The 22,700-nt window shown below is 47.7% G+C and overlaps 1 protein-coding gene across 1 annotated transcript in view; it reads left to right on the forward strand.

Moving 5' to 3' along the window:
* Positions 1–22,700, forward strand: part of LOC142575214 (uncharacterized) — a 234,826-nt gene that overhangs the window by 26,448 nt on the left and 185,678 nt on the right. Inside the window, exon 2 of the mRNA XM_075684351.1 lies at positions 11,949–12,034. Coding sequence (XP_075540466.1) covers positions 11,949–12,034 — 86 coding nt within the window. The remainder of the gene's footprint in view (positions 1–11,948; positions 12,035–22,700) is intronic.

Consider the following 22,700-nt stretch of genomic DNA (forward strand, 5'->3'; position numbering starts at 1 on the left):
TATAAGTGCAAATAGATGCTGAAAGAACGAGTTTTGTAATGGGTCTGTCACCATTGAGGACTTCACCGCCTTGCGCTCTAAATGCGATTTTTGCCAATGCAAACATTTTGTTGATGAAACGACTCAAGGTATCAGTTCCTGAACCTTTGGCGCGTTAGGTTTGTTTATGTGTCGATAACTTTAGTGCAGAGCATTGTTTAATGAGATGGAGCTTCAGCCTTCAGACTCTGTGTGCCGTTAAACGTTGTCGGTTGAGCTTCTGCATTTCAGAAGGTTGCACTGTGATATACCAGATGTTCCCTTTCTTCATTTTTCGTCGGATGTCTCGAATCTTAGTACCGACCGCTACTGTGAGCTTCCGCCCGCACGCTACACCGCCAACACTCACATATTATCAATTCTCCTTCAACATTTTTAGAGGTATCCGTCTGTGATAATTGTCTTCAATTTGTTTTTAACGCACAATATTCTCGCCAGAAAGAAAAAGATTACTCTCAAATGTCTGCTATTGCTTCTTTTGTGAATGAATGCTTTGCCGCATGGCTTTATTGTAAGCGGTGAAGAGACATTTAGGGTTTGTGTGCGTGCGTGCGTGCATGCGAGCGCGTGTGTGGAGGGGGGTTAAAACATCTTGGAAGCTTGGTTAAACACTTAAGAAATGCATTAGCAAGAGCAAGGTTTCAATCCCATGCATAGGATTCGTATATCATGTCTGGCAACAACTTCCCATGGCAGAATCAACTTTCTGAAGAAATTGTCGATCTCCTGGAACTCAAAGGTGAAGGCACACAGTTGCAGAAAAAAACGGCACACTCTTTTGCTACTACACACTAATGTCGAATACCAGAGTCACAACAACCTGCTAGTTCTGTGAAACAAGCAGGTTGCTAATTTTTCTGGTCGCATGTCGCCACTCACTTATGGGAAACCAACTGTCGCAGCATAAACTAAAACAAGGAGTCGTTCTTTTAGGTGAAGAATGTGGTGGGAGATATAGCTGCACTGCTGACCTGACAAAGGGTCTTGGCGCCTCCACCGTAAGTTACTCTCTATGATCTATAACCGACGAGGCTAGGCTTCTGGAGCTCTAGATTCACACAGATCGTGACATGAATTTGCTCACCAGAGTGACCATCACGCTTTTAAAGGCTCCGTCTAAAAAGGCTAAAGGCACATGTCATCAGTTTGCATTAAACTGGACTGCCCAAACTGACGATTGAAATGTGCTACGCTACGTGGTGGAAGAAAATTGTTTTGCGCAGTCTTTTCCCCATGTCACGTCCAGACATTTCAGTGCCAGCAGGCCGCCTTCTGTTCGCTGACGAAGACAGTGGGCGAAGAGGAGTGCAACTGTAGATATGAAAGAGACGTCTAATCAACACAACGAGGAGACTGTAAGTCAGTGAGCCAAGCTGAAGAAATATTGATCACGACGACCATCACGCTACTGGTGCACTATGGGTAGCATTCCTTTCATTGTCATACGCTCATCCAAGCAAAAGCAGGCCCTTGACACTTTACCCGAACGTGGGCTCTTCGGTATGCAAGCCGACTGAGATTCCAAAGACCGGCATTCGCATCGACGCCTAGCTGCATACCATCGACACGTAAAAAGACGGCGCGCACTATTGGCCCTCTGCCAGCCTCTCGCCTTGAGCGTATAGGCACGTATACACGTACGCTGTGCTAGAACTCCTTCATTGCACAGGATGAGGCTGAACATGTTCTAAAGAGTCAGTGCAAGGAACACCGACTAGGCAACAGACTCAGTGGGTGGCCACTGTAACCTGGAAATGTTCCGCACATGCGCGGTTTTATTGAGGTGTGCAGAGCCACGACATCGCACTTGAGGGAAATGAAAAGATACCATTCGAGCAGTCTCGTGGTGCAGTGCACATGCTTTGCACTAGCCGTACCTATAGATAGGACGCTTCGCGGCTATAATTTAATGTTTGCCAGAAGCTCTGGCTATGGCTAACACATTCCCATTATGAGCAAAAATGAAATGTGCGAACAGTGCAGTGCAGGCTGTGATCACCGCGAATCGCACATAAAACGACAAACTACGTTCTTTTTCTTTTACCCGGAGTCGAACACAGACAAGAGAAGAAGAAACCGAAAAGAGAAATCCCTGCTCCTTAAAATGGGAGAGAGATAGAAGAAAGGGAGGGCTATTCGAAGATTTCTGTGCAATATGAAGATATCGGCCAGTATGGAAAGTTGTCTGTATAAACTGTGGTATGTACAGCGATGTTGTATTGAAGAGACGGTCTCCACGGAAAAGCGTGTATCTGAATCTCGATGAGGTGGTAAGAGCAGCGGCAGGGTCGCGGTAACGCTATACTAGGACGTACAGCTAACAGTGGCAGGTGGCACCAGAGGTAACACAAGTTAGTACGTGAAACAGTGATGCACGTCATGATGATGATCATCACGATGGAGTGGCCCATCCCCACTAAAGCGTATCGACCAAGAAATGCTACGACGCGGGCAAGATGCCGCATCGAATAAATTGAAACGCTATAAAAAGCACAGACCCCCCCCCCCCCCACACACACACGCACACACGCACACACACACGCACAAACGGGGCCATAAAGGAAGCAAACAAAAACAAAACAAACAAGCCCCAAGACAAAGCTTTTGGAAGGAGACGAGGTCGGCGTGACCAGTCAGGTCCAAGCGAGCAAGGCAAGGGAGAAGAAAGATGTCTATGGCGATGGAGACAATGAAGATTGGATACAGCGCGAAAGCGAAGCCATGCGCTGCACGCCATGCGCCGCGGCTCCACTCCATGGTCGCCGCGGCGGCCGGCTTTCCGATCGAGATCTTGGGCGCGAAGCGACGCTGCACAGCCCACCATCGGAATTGGCCCCGTAATAAATGTCCCCGGGTGCGCAGTGTCCCTTCACGGTTTTCGACCGGGGGTGGTGGGCCCCGGCTGGCGCCTCGTCGACGCGGAGTTCCGAGCCCAGGGGTGAAAAGCGCTTCCCGATGAAGCCACCGCTCCGAAGGCCGTTCAGAGATCCGTTATGGCCCGGTTTTCGCTGTTTCTGTGGAACAAAAAAATGGGCTGCTCGAAACAAGAGCGCCCACGGCGTGGTCACGCAGGAAATGGACAACCCTTTTTGAAGAGGCAGAGATAAGCACGGCGGACCCGGGGTGGTCACGTGGCCAGCCGGCGGCGGCTCGCCCTCCCCCCTCCATCAGCGCTGACAGCGCCATTGTCTGCTGACCGACCGCCGCGCGGTCCCGGGGGCTCATTTATCGGCGCCGACCAATTTATCGCGTCATTTATCGGCGTCCGGTGACAGTCTCAATGGGGGCGGCCCGGGGCACACAAATTTGGCGCTGAATCACGCCTACCTCGGCGCTCCCTCGGCGCCTGAACGCGCAGGGTCGCCACCCGTAAATCAGCGCGACGCCTGGCTCGATATTCGGCTGTGGCTCTGGCTTCGACCCTGGCTCACCAGCGATGCCCCGTCGAACAGCGCGCGTCCGACGTGGCCGCGCGTGGCGATGGGTTCCGATTGAGGTAAAAGCACGGCTGCGAGTTAGTGTTATCAGCTGTGCCCCGTTTCTTTGTCGCTGGCGATCGTCAGATTAAAATTTCTTCTTCTTCGGCCTACCATTCACACACTGCTTCCCAAGGCTTTAAGATTTATCTCGGTGGTGTGTTTAGGTAATTATAAGCTGGAGCCCGTCCCCTTTTGTCACTGGCGTCAAATTTGAGTTAACGATATCTACATAAGGGTAAAAGGAGTGTCATTGTTGTGGCGTGTTTACAAAATAATTTTCTAGAAGAATTTGGGTCAAAATTAATGCCTTACTTCAAATGCCTCTGCAAGGAAAGTTCACCGAAGTTCTAGAAACTTATCAGAAAAGCAACAGGACGAAGTGCAAAAGAAAGCACAAAACAACAATAAGCATATTGAATTGTAGATTGCGCCAAAATCAACAGTGGCACCATGGAATGCAAGCACGGGAGCGCTCTAAGCAGTGGAATAGCGTCGGGGGGAGTGTTCACCTGACATGTCTACTCTCTTTAGTTTGAATGGAGGGTCACTACAAATGGGAATGAGAGTAATGAAAGAGATGAAAGGACTCCACTGTGGAATAACAAATGATCAAGAGGAAAAGTATACACTGGTAACTGTCTTGCTGCTGTACTATATTACTGGTATCAATTATTCGCGATATATATGTAAAAAAAAGAAAGAAAAAGAAAGGACAGATATCATTCGAAAGCTGTATAGCGATTTATGGTCTGTTTAAACGTAAAAATATGTGCGTAATCATTTTCTATTTCTTTTTGAATATGTACCGTTACACTTCAGTCATTAGTTGTTTATTGACGTGCATTGCCTACAGGAAACATATCCGAAAACAAAACCTTTTTCTTGCCGGGTTTCACTATTGCCTACGAGGTTTCTGGCTAAATGTCTTCCGCCAACACTGAATGACAGCCAGCAAGCGTCATTTGTTGGTTTTGAGCCGAAACACGGGATGAAGGAGGAGAAGTCTGGCATGTGACTCGCTTTCTTTTGAAAGCACTGTCAGTGGCGACAGACCAATGTCAGATCTCCGGTTGCATTGGTGTAGCACACGTGACATAAATCAAATCAAATGTGCACCTATTGCGCACATATGACGAGAGCTGACTGTACAAATTCCAAATGAAGGCTAAGATGGCTTGGGGTGAAGCACACTTCCAGAGCCTAGAGTTTTCCCGCTTTACGGAAAAAACATTCCACAAAATATTTTTTTCTTTTCGGTAATTACGTTTATTCTCGATGTCTTTTGCACATTTAGGTAGAAAATAAACATTTTTGCGGAAACTTATATGTGCTATCATTAAAGGGTTAACAGATATCCCGAAGTCACGTGATAAGTACTTCCTACTTACTGGCGCAGCACCTGTAGTAATGCGCAACTGCGGACTGCGTCCTTACAGCGAATCCAAAAGATGAACATTGGCCTCTTGCGGCTTCCGTTCTTCGTTTTAATAAGTGGGCATCCTAAAATTTTGCACAACATCCATGTGAACATGCGCGGTTGATCAAAAACAACATGAACAAAACATATGAACAAGAAAAAAGAGCTCACAACGGCAACAGACGTCTGCGCTAACGGCTGCTATTTCGCCACTTTGTTTCCCGCGGTTAACGAGACGGCTAAATTAGCTGTGATTAATGGTGCACTCGGCCCATCATTAGCGCGCGCGTCATTCACGTGCTTCTCGATTTCTCATTGTTCTCTTTCTTTCCTTCCTCTTTTCTGTGTCCTGTTTCGTAGCGAACCCCGTGTGTACAGTATGAAAAGCGTGATACGGTTCGCTTTGACCCTTTTCGCCTAGTTCTGCATCTTTCACACACGCACACACACACACACACACACACACACACACACACACACACACACACACACACACGCACACGCACACGCACACGCACACGCACACGCACACACACACACACACACACACACACACACACACACACACACACACACACACACACACACACGTACGCACGCACGCACGCACGCACGCACGCACGCACACACGCACACACGCACGCACACACACGCACACACACACACACACACACACGCACACGCACTTATTGCTCAATACTGAAATGCGTGGTCCTGGATGTCTGGTGGGGCATTAATTACCCGTGTCACAAGGGGCACTTTCGATCGTGATCGAGTTCAACAAGGATCGAATTTCTCGATTCTGACTGGCTCCTTTGTGCAATCTGTACTGTGATCGAGAAGTCCAGTGCCAATCAGGCTTGATCACGATCAAAAGTGCTCCGTGCAACTGGGGTATATAATTCAACAGTACACAATTTGGCAGCAAATAGTACAGTGGATGATCGCATGCCCCTGCACTTCCATGTTCTTTCTTGAGACCTCGTGGTTTTGTGACTCATGTAGCCACAGTGACGTTTTGCAACACAATCATCTCTTAGCGAAACGACAATCGGCCTGCTTGGTTGAAGCGGTTCTCGGGGTCATATAATGTTAAATATGGTAGACAAGGAAGCCGTAACACGAACATATCTTGTACTACGGCTTCCTGTAACGTGAAAACTCACAAATTGCTACGACAAGCATGGGCGTCTGCAATCTGACAGCCATTGTTAGCATCAACCCCACTCACGCCTTCTTCTTACGCTGCTTACAGGATCGGCCCACTTTATTTTGCTTCGAAACAATAAAGGTTGCCGAGTGTTATGAATAATGATATCGCATTAAAAACTACCCCATTAAGAACATAGAATTGTTTACCATAATGCAATTTCAACTATCATAGTTTAAAACGAGATCGCCAGCTTTTCAATAATGCTTGCTTGGTTTAATCCGCTGTGTAGTCGCAATGACCTGATCGTGAGTTCATTTTAGATACCATGTGCAGTCGCAAATGCGTTGCGCTTCATATTTCCTGTTCATCATGTAAAAAGTGGGAATTATCTTGCTAATACGTAAATGGATTACTGTCCGCACAAAAAGACCTTTATACAGGCAAATAATATATATATATATATATATATATATACATATATATATATATATATATATATATATATATATATACACAGCAGGGGGTTTCTTTAAAGTTGAGTATTCAGGACCCGACGTAACATACGCTGGAAAGAGACGATGAACTTCTTAGAAGTAAGACGTCTTTACGTAACGTTTTGACTGGTGGACTAACCTTCGTATATCTATATATATATATATATATATATATATATTATAAGAGGCCAACAAACCAAGCAATCCAGAGACACCAAGCAATTTCCGGATGCCTCCAGTACGGCGTGCCTCATATAATCAGAAAGTGGTTTTGGCACGTAAAACCCCATAATTAATTTTTTTTTCGAGGACACCAAGCACAACATAGGAATACAGGAGAAATTACTTCTACTTACTAATTGCATTAAAGAAATGATAAATTAATGCAAATGAAAGTGGATGACAAAACAACTGGCCGCAGGTGGGATACGAACCAACGTGTTCGCATTACGCGTGCGATGCTCTTACCATCTCAGCTATCATCATCATCATCATCATCGTTGTGGTCGCCGTCGTCGTTGTCGTCGTCATCATAATCATCCTACTTTATGTCCACTGCAGGACGAAGGCCCCTCCATGCGATCTCCAATTGCCCCTGTCATGCGCCAACCGATTCCAGCTAACGCCCTGCGAATTTCCTAATTTCGTCGCCCCACCTAGACTTCTGCGGTCCTCGATTGCGCTTCCCTACTCTTGGCACCCGTTTTGTAACCCTACCGCGGCGCCGTTTCCCATCCACATTCTTGGGTACTTATGTTTTACTACTAGAACTGAGCCTGAGAGTGTTAGCCAGCGCCATCACTCACAAACCTTGGCGGCGGATGTGGAACATCCTTTCTGCCGCAGGCCGAAATGATACAGCCAGTAGTTTATTATCAACTTTCATTTCCATGAATTTATCATTTCTTTAATGGAATTAGTAAGTACAAGTAATTTCCCCCATGTTGTCCTTTGTGTCTTTGTTTGTTGGCTTCCTATGATATGATTAATAAAAATATGGCCTGTCAGTTCCCTTGCTTCTCGGTCATATATATATATATATATATATATATATATATATATATATATATATATATATATATATATATATATATATATATATATATATATATATATATATATATATATATATATATATACAGTATGTGTGAGGCCCTGGGTAAGAGCACTCGAAAGTAGATACAGGGAATTCTGAAAGACGAATGTTTGCACACGAAATGTGGGAGATTATGATTGGAGGCAGCGCAAGGGAGAGGGAGAAAGATGAACAAAAAGCTAGACGACGAACACGGCACTGATGGGAGAACAATTGCGAGACACCCCCGTGTCCGACACCTCGGTCCTATGTGAGGCGCCTCAATACGGAGCAGCAACATCTTACATGTTTCCTTTTAGTGCTATAGGAATACATTTGCCCACAAGTAGCTGCTTTCGTGGTGAAAAAACAGCATGAAAAATCGTAAGAGGACCTATACCTGTGCTCACCGTAATTCATAAATTGGTAAACTACCTTATGGCGAATCCCGCGGCATAACATGCTTGGTGTCGTAGGATGTATGGCGTCATTAAGACGTTGGCTCAACAATGAACATAATGAGGCAAGAATAATTCAGGAATAAAAAGCTGCACGGTAGCATTATAGGCAGATAAAAAAAGTATTGTGGTGTTTTACGTGCGAGAACAATGCTCTGATTATGAGGCCCGCCGTAGGGAGGGACTCCGGCATAACTTGGACCACCTGGGGTTCTTTAACGTGCTCCTACGTTTAAGTAGACGGGTGTTTTCGCATTTCGCCCCCACCAAAATGCGGCCACCGTGGCCGGGATTCGATCCTGGGACCTCGTGCTTAGCAGCACAACACCACAGCCACTAAGCAACCAGGGTGGGGGCAGGTAAGAGCTCAAGTTTCTACGTGGATATGTAAAATATATATATATATATATATATATATATATATATATATATATATATATATTTAATTTTTTCTGTTTTATTTGCGGTGTAAATTCGTACATGTCATTTTTAACCATCACAATTACATAAGAAGGCAAAGAGACACGCGGTAATGCAGCATGGACACGAAATAATTAAATGCACATCGCGACTATAGCCGATCCTGTGCGTATCACGCACGCATATTCTAATGGTGCTTTTTCAATAGTTGAATAAGGCCACTAAGTGCTGCTCAAAAGAGAGCTGAAACCCCCTTCCGAGGCAACACCGAGGCCAGCTAGGAGCATCTTCCGAGTTCCTGCGAGCGCTCAGCGAAGAGGCCCAGAAGAATACAGAGCTTTTAGCCCTTGAAGAACGGTCTGCTTATCAAAAGACCATTGTACACATGGCGAGAAGGCAACGAAAGGCACGAGCATACAACGCTGGAAGCGAGATGAATGCACAGGACAGCTTTGTTTGGTTTGTTCCTCGAGCCACTTTGCACGTATTAAGAGGCGGTTTCATGAGTTGCGCATCAGTTGCGCGCCCGGCTGCTCACAGAGAGAACGAATGTGAAGGACTTACGTACGTGGCCGGAATGCTTGAATGACTGACATCGGACTTAGATGCTACGTCGACAAGGACTGCGTTGATCGCTCTTACTTCACGATATGCGAACGCTATACGTGGCTGCGTGTGTTTCGCCCCTGATTTTTTGAGCACCTTCGTAGAGCCAAGCATCGGTGTCGCAGGCAAGCGTAGCGCTGCTAAATAAAAAAAAAGAATTAATATGGGAGGAGGCAGTTGGAGAGGGAAGGAGTTAAAATATTCGAAAGCACGACGGGAAAAACTGAAGCGTGTGCAAGGAGATAATACTTCATTCGCAACATTTTCCCGATCACAAGGCACAGTCTGCACTTGGTGTAGTGCATCATGCAAGAAGTGAGTCTCATGTCGACAGTGGAGAAAACAATGGCAGACGTTAAAACGTGATAAACGAAAGCAACGAAGCGTTCAATGTCTTCGAAGTTGTCGAACGTGAAAGCGGAAGAAAAAGTGCAAACACCGACATTTAAATAAAATCTTTGAATGAAAAGTAAAGACAGGAAAAGTTGATACAATCGTCGGTGCTTAGCAGCTTGTACTTCCTAACTTTGTTTAAAGGCACACAAAGCGAAACGCTCAAATGTACTAGACTGGGAAACCAGGGTGCAATTCCGTTTTATATTCATATATGCAGCTTGAAATTGGCCGGCCGCCTTCACTAACAATAATTTCAAAATCATGATTGGCTCGCACTTGCTCTTACGGATAATTTTAGCGCAAGAACATTTTTTTTTGTGATAATGGGCTCGCATCTTAGAAGCTCCTTTCTTATTTACACGGTGAGAAAAATATTATAGCAGGAAATAAAGACCGAAACTTACATTTCTGAATTATATGCGGTCCAAAGTTCGTCAGCGCAAGGTCATGCAAGTCACGGTATGCTCCCATTCTCTTTTTCTTATTTTAAACTAGAAATTCTAATTCAGTTTGCAGGATAAGCTTTTGATTTCAAAAGTGTAATGGGACCTTTTCTAGCTCTGGAGATATTAATGTTAATATCGATCACGAGTTGTTATAATCTATGTGTAAGTGATCAGCAGTAAGCCGTGCAAAGCATGGCAAGGTGACGTCACTGCCTGTATTTCTTTCTTTCATTTTTCTGTTTTTTTCTCGTCGTTTTCTCAAATTGCAAGCGTTTCTTGTGATTGAAAGTGAGTGCATTTGGTATTTTACGACCGCAAGCGCAAACGCCATCTCGACCTGACGATTTTCCCTCTTTCCGCCGAGGGGGGACAACGCGGCCAAAAGATTGAAGTAGTCACTGGGCGTCAGTAGCGTTCGTTTTCCGCGAGTTTAAATATGGATATGAGGCACTCTCAGTGTCTACTCCAGGGCACTGGAATCGAGGCATCTTCCGCAAGCAACTACATGATCGCAACTGTATCTTCAACGAGAGTCATCGGTGCACCTCAATCACGGTAGACGTAAAGCGCAGCGCCGCCTTAGAAAAGGTGAAGTCAAGGAGGCTACGTTCAGTAGGGGTGCGTTTGTCAATACACTTGTAGTAGCGCAACTTGCCAGAGATGGATCTGGAGAGATGCTCTTTTATGAAAACTGGAGAGGCTTGCCCTGCGACTGGTCTAGCACGCTGCACTATACAGTGAATGTGATAAATTAAATGATAGGCACAGACGAACAGCTAACATAAAGAACTGACAGTATAGAGAAATAACTCCTGCTCTCGGTCGGTAGCACGCTGTGAGTGCCACGCCAACGAATTCACTATAAGTGAACCATCACCCTTAAAAAACAAGAGAGATCGGTATCAGCACGGAGAAGTTGCTGTCCGCCGAAGCAGCAAGGTAGTCAGTGTGTACGTCGCCCGCTAATGCCGCGGAGAGAGGGCAGCCACTATATAGTGCCGCGCTGTGCGCCAGCCCGCAGACCTCGCTGAACAAACAGTTTGTGTCCTCCTCTGCGAGCTGGTCATTTAGCGAGTGGTGGCTTCAGGGACGACAGGGCTGCACGCGAGACTATATAGGCGACCCAGGCGCTTGCCAGTCTATCTCGAGTTGATAGTTGAGTTTATCGAGAATGGTATGTTTGTCGCGCGACGCACCTGTACAGAAGAAGTTAGGAAAAATATCAGAGGACGCGCGTTCACCAAGGTGGTGTGTTCACGAATCGACTTCTCATATACGTATCGCACGATTAAAGAAGACAAAAGAGAGAGAGAAAGAGAGAGATGGAGACACGCGTAGCGCTGACTTTCAAACCATCGTTTATTATTGACGTAAATGTTGCCACATATGTAAATTCAGCCACGCATTCAAATTTCATGTTTTTAAGAATTATAGTTATTTCTCCACTGGCGCGTTTGACGGTTCTGACAGACAAATTTCGCCAAGCTCAGCTACCAGTCCCACTTCAATAACCTCTCTGATTACCCCGTTATGGTTCTTTCCGACAATCAGAACCATCATGTGTGTCAAAATCATCAATCGCGCTATCAAAAACTTGAATTTTGTTCTTATTTTTATTATTATTTCTTTTGAAAACATACATACACTTGACAGGAAAGGGAAAGCGAGGAGCAGGCTGGCAACTGCTACCGGAAGGGGCAGAACGCCTGCCTGCTCTTCAGAAAGGAGGAGACAGAAACACAGAAACGGAAGGTGGCAAGAAGGGGCGTCACACGTGAATGCGGTTAGCGCGTGCCACTGAATCTCGGTGTACGTCCGCAAACGATCGGCTGAAAGTCAGCGCGACGTGTGTGCGTCCCCCTCTCCCTCTTTTGCCCTTGTTCGTTGTGCGCTGCGTGTATGAAGTCAAGATGTACCAGCCCGGCTGCTGTGGCTTGTGTTCACGAGGAAGCCCTTCTGCCGCAGGCGGCACCGCGGGGCCCGGCGGTGGCGGTGGCGGCAGCGATCGCGCGAAAGCGGCCGCTTGCAGGACGGACACGTCGGCACACGAGGTGAGTGCGCACTGTCTGCAGCAGGGGGTCACGTGGGAAGGGTTCCTCCCGCGGGAGAGAGTCTCCCGCGAGTGGCCGCGGGCACGTTCTTTTGCTGATGCGAGTGCACAAAGTTACACGCCCCTGACCGCGAAACAAAGCATGTAACACGTCCGCACCCTAGCCGATTCAGTGCGTCCCAGGTCAAGTTTGTAAGTTACTAACGAAATGCGTCGCCCGCTATGAGAGCGTGAGAGAGACAAGAAACCTCGCCGCGGTGGCTTGGTGGCCGTGGCGTTTGCGTTTCCGAGCTCGAGGTCACGCGTTCGTTCCCCAACCGCGGTAGCCGCATCTCGACGGGGCAAAATGAAGACCGCGTGTGTACTTGGATTTAGGCGCTCATTAAAGAACCCCAGGTGGTCAAAATTAGCCCGGAGACCTCCACTACGGCGTGCCTCATACTTAGATCATGATCTTGGCACGCTGCAATTAAGATTATATATATATAGCGCGTCCTCTGAGTGTCGCAACGTCAAAAATAGGTGTTGTACAGCACTATTCAGGAGCCACAGCGGCAGGTCGCCTTTTTAATACTGAGCGCTACCACGACTTCACTGCGGCTTGATAAAAACGCTCACGCATATGCGCACTATCCTTTTCTTCATGGGAGTACAAGCGCAGCAATGCGAATATATATATATATATATATATATATATATATATATATATATATATATATATATATATATGTGAGCTGGGGGGCACGAAAAACAGGGAAATAGAAAGATGAGAGAAAAAAGGTGGTGAGAGAGCTCTGCGGTAGCTGACCGCGCCGCCACTGGTTGGTCATTTATTTATTTATTTATTTATTTATTTATTTCGAAGAAGCCGCGGCTTGAGGAATATAAAAGCTGAGTGGACCTTTAAGGTTCGCCTTAAAGACTGGAACGCGATAGCTTTCAAAGATTCCCGACTGCTTCTCACGCTTCCAGGCAACTGCAGCGTATGTAACCGTAATGTTTACCGGAAAACGCTGGCGGCGAACGCTATGCACGAAGGCGAGCTTTCCGGTAGAAATGCGGCCTCCTGCGCGGGCGGATCTCCCGTTATTGTTTCGCACTTTCAATATTTCAGTCTGAGAAGATTTAACATAAAAGGCATGCGCTGTCGGCGTTTTGTTTTATGACATTTGTTGGTGGGCTATCGTTCTCCAAAATCTGAGGAGTAACTTTGTAAAGAACATTGAGATAAATTAAGAGCAACTTGATTAGTAGAACTTTAGTGCCGTACAGACATACATGAAAACTTGCGCTCACAAGACGACGGACGACGGATGCCGACGCCGGATTTTCTGCGACACGGTATACGCTAAAGCTATCGCGTTGACATATACCTGTTACGTAGGCGACCGTGGCTTCGCACCGTTCTGCTCTGAGCCACGGGGAGACAATAACGACGAGAACGAAGGCGGGCATGAGCCGGAAGCGCAAAGAGAAGGAATCGACGGAGATGGCGCCAGTGTTAGGCCACTATTGAATTATTTATTTTATTAACTGCAATACGACGATAGGCTGTAACAACTCTACACGCAAGTGTACGCTTCAGAGTAACAGTATCGCAGTTTTGCAAGCATTAGGAGCATTGTTTTCCTTGTGTTTTGCGCTGAGGAAGAACCGGAGCGGATGGTAGAAGCAAGGAGGTTGGTCATTTGCTCATAGAAGCATTATGCCTCTCTCAGCGATTTTCGGAAGCGTTTACTCAGGAAACGAAGAGGCGATGATGTTTGAAAATTTATAAGGAGGAGGAGAAGGAAAAGAAGGAAGGAAAGGCAGGGAGGTCAACCAGATGCACGTCCGGTTTGCTACTTTACACAGGGGAAGGGTTCAAGGAAAGAAAAGAAAGGAGAGGGAGGGAGGAAGCAACTATCAGTGTGAATACGTGTGGTTGTCCATAACTTCGCGCATATGATCGGTCAATGAGGCCAGTCGATATTATGAAAACTTATAAAGAGGCTTAAGAAAGAGTGTGGTACAAGATACACTGAAAATTGTTTGTGTACAAAACCACACACACAAAAAAAGAACGAAGTTTCGTTTCGTCCTTTGGCCCTCTTCAGTGAAGCAACCCTTAAATATGGCGATTCGCGTCTCGTGCCCATGACGTAAACCCACGGGACCAGCGCTTTTGTTCTTGGGTAAGTTTTTATGCATACATCCGCCTAGTCACGGCAGTGAGGGCTACCCGGATGCGTCTTTTCCTCAAACATGAGCGCTCACATGTTCACACAGTTCCCGAAGAACACCGACGACGTATCTCGGTATATACGAGTCTATTTGCTCGAGATATGTACTTTTTACTTCGCGGAAGGTCGAGGTGCTGATCGGTTGTGTGGCTGCAGAAAATAAGTTACCAGTACCACCGGTAAACAAGTACTAACTTTGTTATACACGCTCAGTTAGCGGCACTTGGAGGCAAAACAAGCACTTTTTATTCGTGAAGCTTGCTGAAAGGCACATATGCTTATTTAAATATGAGTCTGGAGGCCCTCCCCATATATGCAGTTCAGTAGTGGCTAAGAGACCTTGTCCATAAGACAACGGCTATAACTAAAGCCTGTGCCATCAGCTATGTCCAAAGTTTCGAACGGCGGGGAAGGCGAACCCTCTTGTTATTGACCTTGAGCAATAACATACGGACATGAACGTATTTGCGTGAGTAATATTTAGCTAGCGGACGTTTACTTCAAGCGCAAAAACATCGACTACAGTGTAGCGGTGTGGTCTGGCAGGGTTATATTTTTGATAATGTGAATCTAAATAAAGGACAGGTTGGCTCCTTTACTGGCGCCGGCCACTTCTCGTCTCTAGGAAAACGAAACAATAAAAGCAAGAAAAGCATTGAGGAACACTGAAAACAGTCAAATAGCATGAACATTTGACAAGTTCTGTGGTGTAGTAAAGGAATACACGGAAGAAATTATAAAAGAATGGTAAGAGACGCGTGCAGTTCAGTAAATAATCGAAAGTACACAAAAGTGCCCGAGAACATGCACATATGTTTACAGTTTTGGAGACGAGGCGGCTGACGTATCTGTACATAGCACATAGCGCTGCTTTTAGCGGAGATTACGAGAAAAAGCTGTTATCTAAATTGCGTAAGCTGGAAGTCCTCATTGAGAACAGTGCTGCGCAGGACCCCTGGTAAACGCTCGATGTGTCGCTAAAACCACCCGAGGATAAGAGGCCCTAACACAGGCAGAATGGCTCATTTATATGGCAGATAGTACCTGGTCACTCCAGTTTTGTGTGCAACCACGATGAAAGAAACGATGCACAAGGGTTCCGTTAGGATCGAAAGGCGACGGTTTTCACGTGGACGGAAGATGCACCATCGAGCTTTTTTTTTTTCATTCGGCGTAGGCAGCTATTCCAAATTTATGATGCGCGTCAAAGCTTGGATACGTCGAAAGCTGCACTGAAATTTGAAGCACTAACGCGTGAAATTACTTTCTGTATAGGTCGGCCCTCTTTAGCGCCAAGTTGCATGGGGAGAACGGGTTCAAATCACTGGAACAGGAAATTGATCTCGGGCTTTCCTCAACTATAACGATTGCTTCCTTTCAGGCTCTTCTCATTTATGTAAGAAAAACAATGAGAACAAACGGATGCTTGTGTTTTTTTCAGGGCAGATGGCTTCTTTGGATATAAATAGAAAACTGTTTACTTGTTCCTACGGAGGCAACCCGCGGCCATCCCCGAAGATATTAACGTTGTTATTCCCCGCGAGCTCCTTTCTTTTTCAGTTCTTGTTTTTATTCTCGCTCCTACTTCATCGTATATGAGATATCTTGGCGCACCTCGCAGCAACGACGGCGTTTCCGAAGCGGCCAACTATAGAGGAGAGAGGATGGTTGCCGCGGTGGAACGGAGAAGAGGCGGCTCGGAGAACGCCGGAGGCACTTAGCCGTGAAGGGTGAAAAAAAGTGCACGCTCTTTCGCCCCGATGGGACGTTCGCCAATTGGGTCTTCTCCCGGCGCTGGTGGAGCTTGGCTGTGAAAAAAAATAATAATACGCTGATGTCGGGGAAAGAAAGAAAGAAAGGAAACGGAGTCGCGCGTCCAGCGAGCCTCGGGCGCGCAGCCCCGGGTGTGCCGCCTCAGCGTGTTCCTTATCGCCGCCATCACGACAGCAGCAGGCCAGGCTGGTTGGCCGCTGCGGTGCCGCCGCACCTCCCCGCCGCGCTTCCGATGGCGCCGGATGCTTTTATGTGCTCCATTTCCGGGCCAACCTTTTGTGTTTGGCGGTGCGCGCCGCCGGTCGATGAGACGAGCGGCGCCGCCATCTTGAGCCCTCTGCGAAGAGGCGGTCCTCGGAGGCGGAGCGCCCGGGCGGACCCCGGGCCGCGACCGCCTCGGGGTTCGTCTTCTGATGCGACGACGATGCGGCACACCCGGCTCGCTCGTCGGGCCAATGGCTCTTGGGCTCTTGGCAGACGGGCCAGGGAGAGGGGGGAGAGCCTCTGCCACTCCTTGCCCATCTCGAGTCGGCATCTCCCCGTTCGCCTCTCTACACGCCGAGTCGCGCTGAAGCCACCGTGGATCTCCGGAACAGGAAGCAGCGACGTCATGTTCGGGTCTCAAGCTTCGCAGGAAGCCGACTGCTCAGCGCGGGCTGTTATTTCCTTCCGTTGTCACGCTCAATGCTAAGTGGTCAGCTTACGTTGGGGTCACGTGCGTGGTAACGAGAATGAAAGCACGCCATGCTCTGGGTGTAGAAAAGACAAACGTAGGCATCGTCTGCAAGGTAAATTTCGAAAGCACTGCAATGTTAAACGAGCAAGGAGAACAGGGGGATTAGAGAGTCAGTGTGCAATGAGATCCAGCAGAACTTGTTGCCGAGCGAGTTGATAGTGACAACCATGAAGGGCGCGAACACATGCACGTTGTAGCAATGTCAGTGTTCTATTTTTCTTCGTTATACAATGTAGGTGCGTTTACGGCCTTCAAGCTGCCAAGAAATCGCGTGTCCGCATTTTGGAATATGAATTTTGAGGCCAATTGGAAAGTGAGTGTATCGTCACGTCGGAACGAGAAATATTTATGCCGTATAATTCATGGCGGTGTTCTTCTTCCGCTATAGTTCGTTGAAATTAAAAAAGGAAAAGCGCAGGCTAACCACATGCAACTTGGAAAGGTCGTGAACGGGAACAGTGTTCACGGACTCGAGAAATGCGTGCTAGGTCAAAGACCCGCCTGGAAGCAAAACTAGAGCTCATTCAGGAACTGGCTGCCTTGAAGCACCTGCATTGTGAAGCCCAAGCAGCAGTCGTACAAGCTTTTTCAGCGCCCGCATTCTCTAATAGTATTCCACACAAATCGCGAACAATTAACCTTATAGCTCTCGCGATCGCTATTAAGCGTATAGCGGGCGTTGAAGTGCAGGTGAATGAGAACACGCTGTTAGCTAGGCGACATTTCGTGAATACGTGTCCAGCTCCATCCAGGATCCACTCTATGCAGTAATATTTCTAACTAGCCTATCATGCTGGCCCGTTCATAGGTAACTTACGCATGCATACGAGCGAGCAGCGGCAATATTCTGCAACAGGCCATTCTTTTTTTCTTCTATTCAGTCAACTTTTCTTCTCGACACGCATCCGTCGCGTCGCAACAAATGACGAAGCGCTAGAGGAATGAATGAAGTGTGGAAAAGATCCCTTACAAAACCTGGGTCGAGCCTTTCATTTAGCTCGTAGTTGCAACACTCCGCCTATATGGGTGTCAGCTTCCGTCAGTGTCTCCAAAGTTGTGACGCTGGGCATTTCGAACGTAAACAGTCGCTCTGGTTGCGCCTGTCGCGCTGCGTGTTCGCCTTCCCCACTGTTTTTCCCCGCGCTTGTTGGCTCTTGCATAGTACGTTTCACAAGCACAGGCTGACGCGTAGAAGTGGCGTCAGTTGCCCGTGTTCTTGACAAGAGCCGCCCGATGGCGCTGCGACACCGGCTAATCCTAGCGTCACCTGTCATTGCCAGCGGCCGTCGGCTTTCGTGAAGCTGAGCAGATTATCCGAGATTAGCGCCGTCCGGGTTGCTCGCTCCAACCGCCCGCAGGCGTCATCCTCGGGCGCAGCTTGGGCCTCGTCCTTTAGCGCTTCGCCAGCAAATGTCTGCCAGGTCTGTCGGTGCCGCTCTCAGACAACCTCCGGGAGCTTGTCCTTCCCGACTGGAGCTTTGCTGGGCAGTCTGCCCTATAGCAACGCGTTAGCAAATAGAAAAGGCCCGCAGTACGACTGCCAGCGTTGCAAGTAGGCTTGTTAGTATACCTTCAAGACTTCACTGTAGCTCAAACTGGTACAGGGATCCAATGACAAGGTTTATCGCACCAAAGAAGCACCTCGGCTTTGAGAAGCGGCCAACTGGAGTGATTAACTTGGAATTATTTATCATGCACCCATATCTAAGCGCGGGGGCGTTATTGCATTCCACCGCAGGGGAAATACAAACGGAAGGTTGCAGCAGGGGATCGAGCTATCTGGCTGAGCAGCAGAAAGCCGTGAAAATGTAGCCACAGCACCGGTTGCATGCAGGGCTGCACCGCAACATGACCATCTTATTGCTCTTGTGCCTTGAGACGTTGCAAAGAAATACAACCGGTAAAAGAATGTAAGACCGAATCTACAAGCCATGACAACATTGAAGAAGACAAAAGAAAGAACGGCATCAAGACAGAAATCTTCAATGACACGGAAGTACCTACTGAGGACAACATTGTCGTGTCTAAAACCGATAGTAACATACATAGTGACGTGAATGGCGGGACCGAAGACTGCTACCAACTGATGTCATCGTCTTGGACTTTCGTAACGCGTCGGAAGCACGAGGATGAACAATAAATAGGTCTTGTAGCCACAAGAATACCGAAAGAGCATTCGTAAGGATACCGAAAGAGCATTCGTAGAGTTTGCAGGAGATGAGAACAGTCCAAAAAGCAATATGTGGTTCGACAACGTCTCTGATGAACAGCCTAAAAGTCGACGAAGACCTCATTTTAACCGAAATGTCATGGTGTCGTCCAGACAAGAGAACGCATACTCATTGTATTGATGAGCACGGAGGAGAACGCATGAACCGAAGAGAAACGAATTCCAGCTACTACTGGCGCCGACGACAGGACGCACATCGTCGCTGCAATCAACGTAGAAGAGCGTCTGGCCACTGCCCTGTCTCTCGCTGTCAGATCTCACTGCTTAAGTCTCAAAAATCCTAAGTGGTAAAAACAACCAAGGTCCGACCATTAAGACCGCTACTGGCGCAGATATCCAGTAAAACAAAAATAACGATGCATCGGGACCAGTTATCATCTGTCTAATATAAAAGCAAAGCAAACACTCTGCCGACGCAGCCCACATCTTGAAGACGTCCACACTGTTTCAAGGAAGATCACGCAATGACCACTAAATACTATGCGCCAGCTTCTGATGTTCAACGTCGAGCAACGTAGCCTAACTCCACGAAGTGTGCGCTCCAGAATTGACACTATATACGGAACAAAGCATAACTGTGCATTCGGTAAGACAACAAGGATAGGGCACAGGTTCTGGTTCACACTTATCACAAAGAGAATCTACACGAACCTCTGAACAACGCCGAACGTACGAGGCTTCCTTCACATTACTGGAACTTCACGCTCGTTTTTATATGGTGTGACCAGACTGTCTCTTGCCAAGGACATGAAAATAACCTTTCATGTCACGGCCATGAGTGTGCAGAAACTTCTCCCTCGCTCATCTGCTATAATAATCGTTGTCACTGTTGTTCAATTAAAACGCCATGTTCGCTCATCGACCGCTCTTCCTCTGTGATCCTTCGCGGTTTTCTACACACCGTCCCTACGAATGTTGGATAAGGATCACTACCCCTGTTTCTCGTAGTCTATATGTAAGACGACAAGATGGTCGGTTGTCGGTTCGGGCGTTTACTATACAGGAGTGGTTAAGCCTGCAGGCAGTATACGGTAGCGGCGCCTGTGTATCGCCTTCGCTGTTAAGGAATCTGCTACCAAATGGCTACGAGTTCAATGGTGTGTGTGTGTGTGTGTGTGTGTGTGTGTGTGTGTGTGTGTGTGTGTGTGTGTGTGTGCGCGCGTGCGTGCGTGCGTGCGTGCGTGCGTGCGTGCGTGCGTGCGTGCGTGCGTGCGTGCGTGCGTGCGTGCGTGCGTGCGTGCGTGCGTGCGTGCGTGCGTGTGATCGCTACTGCATATTTTTCCAACTGAGAGCGCGATGCTGTGGACAAGACTGTTTTTCTGTTCATTCCTTTATTTTAAAAAAATTCAGTGTCAGTTGTGGCAGTGCGGTGTGTTTGGTAATCTGCGACACCATTTAGAGCATAATATTCGACAGCAGAAAGCAAACGTTATTCTTTACCACCTACATCGTATTAAAGAGTAATTATAATGCAGCATCGGCAAATCACGCCAACAATATGCTGCAACCGCTACAACAAGGCTCGCATTCTTCTTTTCGAATTTGTGTTCTGCATAGAAGCTTACGTACAAAGCACTGAAGGTCAAACCTTTTACAGGGAAGCTGTTAAGGGCTAGTTTTTCCACTATCGTGTCCGCGTGTAGAAATAAATATCGAAAATGGTGCATTGCCGGTCCGACCCGCGGTGGATGTGACGCAGGCGTTAAGCACTCCCAAAACGTGGGCCAATCCCGAAGATAGTGCAATGCCGGGCCAACCCACGGCGGAGGTGAAGCAGGCGTTAAGCACTCCCCATACTCGGACCGATCCCGAAGATAGTGCAACGTAGGGCCGACCCGCGGCCGAGGTGCAGTTCGCCATTAAGGGGCCCACATACACAGCTTCGCTGGCCATCCTTCTTCGAAGAGTGGAAGGACACTGAGTTTTTATTTTGAATGCGCTCTTCTTGCTTCCCACTTGCATACTTGCATGAGTTTTCTTTCACCTGAAGATAGAGCATGCTGCAATGTTACCGAAGAAGACTGTGAGCATAAGGTCGAAATATAGGTAATCAAATCAGCAATGTCTTCATCCGCTTTGATTAACGATGTGCACGATAGACTACAAAACATCCTCGTGTTTATTTAGCGGTTCAATAGAGATTAAAATGTTCCTCAACGACTCCGTTAACGAAAGACATCAAATCATGACTGATAGAGAGAGATAGAGAGAGGAAAGGCAGGGAGGTTAACCAGAGGCGAGTTTCCGGTTTGCTACCTTGTACTAGGGTGGGGGATATTGGGGTTGTAGAGACGACAAAGCGCGAAAGGAGGAAAGAAAAGGTAACAAAGAAGAAAAATAAGAAAAGTGACTGCGGCTTAGCTCAGCTAACCCTGTACATGCAAAGAGAAAGCTTGGTTTAGCCTTGGTCTTGGTTTCACTTGTTTAACCCTTGATTTAGCTGTAGTTATTATAGTTGGGTATACAATCACCGTTACGCCAAGTATGGCGGCTGTGCCTTGATCGGTGACTAGACGTAACTGCTATTAGGCTTGGGTAGACACGGTTCGTTAAACGGTGCGACTTCTGCTGTGCCACAAGGAAAGCGCAACTGCGAGACATGCAACGAGACGCCGCGAACATGCGCAGCGTCGCAGCACAAAGGGAAAGGGGCCGACGCGGTCACTACATGGATCTCGACGGTGCGACGGCTGTTGCCTTCCGGACACTCTCCAGTCACGCAGCTCGCCGGGCCATATCCGGGGGTGGCCAGACGCCGCTTGGCGAAGACGGCTCAAAGCGTCCCGCTCCCGCGCAACTCTCAGAAAAGATTGCCCGGCTTCGCTCTCATTCATGGCCAAGCTCGCACTGGCTAGGTGAGCGCGGCGCTTCTCTTAGCCAGGCGCGTCGAGTCACGTTGTCAGGTGGGAACCCAGTTGCGGAGAGCGCATGCGCCAAACCGGCGGCGTAGCTCGGCGCAGCGAGTCACCTGATGCGTTGCAAAGGCTATGGCACAGCTGCGGTCAAATGAAGGTCAGATTGCTGGCGACGGCGAAACTAGGCTCGCGCGGTTAGTAAATCTTTCGATTTAAAAAGGAAATAACAGAAAAGGCGTTCACACAGGCCGGTTGATCTCAAGCGCAGTAGCGCTTGCACGGCCTTTTGATGCGATGTCAAGTCGCATCGATGTTTCAGAATTCTTTCTTCCGACAGAGGCTGGTCGTCCAACAGGTTCAGCGCGACGGAACGCGATTGTCTGCGCACAAAATACTGCGGACACAAGTCAAAGAACGTGCAAATTGCTTCCGCGTCGCCGCAATCACCACATGCTGCGATTTCGGCCATCCCTATATATGCGGGACGCGTAGGCATTGGTAAACGTGACGCCCAACCACAGCCTGCACAAAAGGTCGCGTCTCTTCGGGGAAGTCTTCGTGGAAGGCCAAGGCTTAAGGTTGGATCCAGTATGTATAAACGGGCGTGCATAAAATGTGCTGCATTCCATTCTGATGTAGTGCATTGGCGTGCAAGTAGGCGAAGCATCCTTGCAGCATCTGTCCTAGACAGCGGGATCGATAGGTGGTCGTCTTCTGGATGCGCTGAGCGAGCAGCTTGATAGGAAGTTCATTGCCGATGATGCCACAGCGACTTGGTAGCCACTGAAAAATTATTTCATGTCCTTCCTCAGTCAGGTGGGGCATGGCTTCTGTAATTTCAAATACCAATT

Source organism: Dermacentor variabilis, chromosome 3 (genome assembly GCF_050947875.1).
Source record: "Dermacentor variabilis isolate Ectoservices chromosome 3, ASM5094787v1, whole genome shotgun sequence".
Classification (NCBI taxonomy): domain Eukaryota; kingdom Metazoa; phylum Arthropoda; class Arachnida; order Ixodida; family Ixodidae; genus Dermacentor; species Dermacentor variabilis.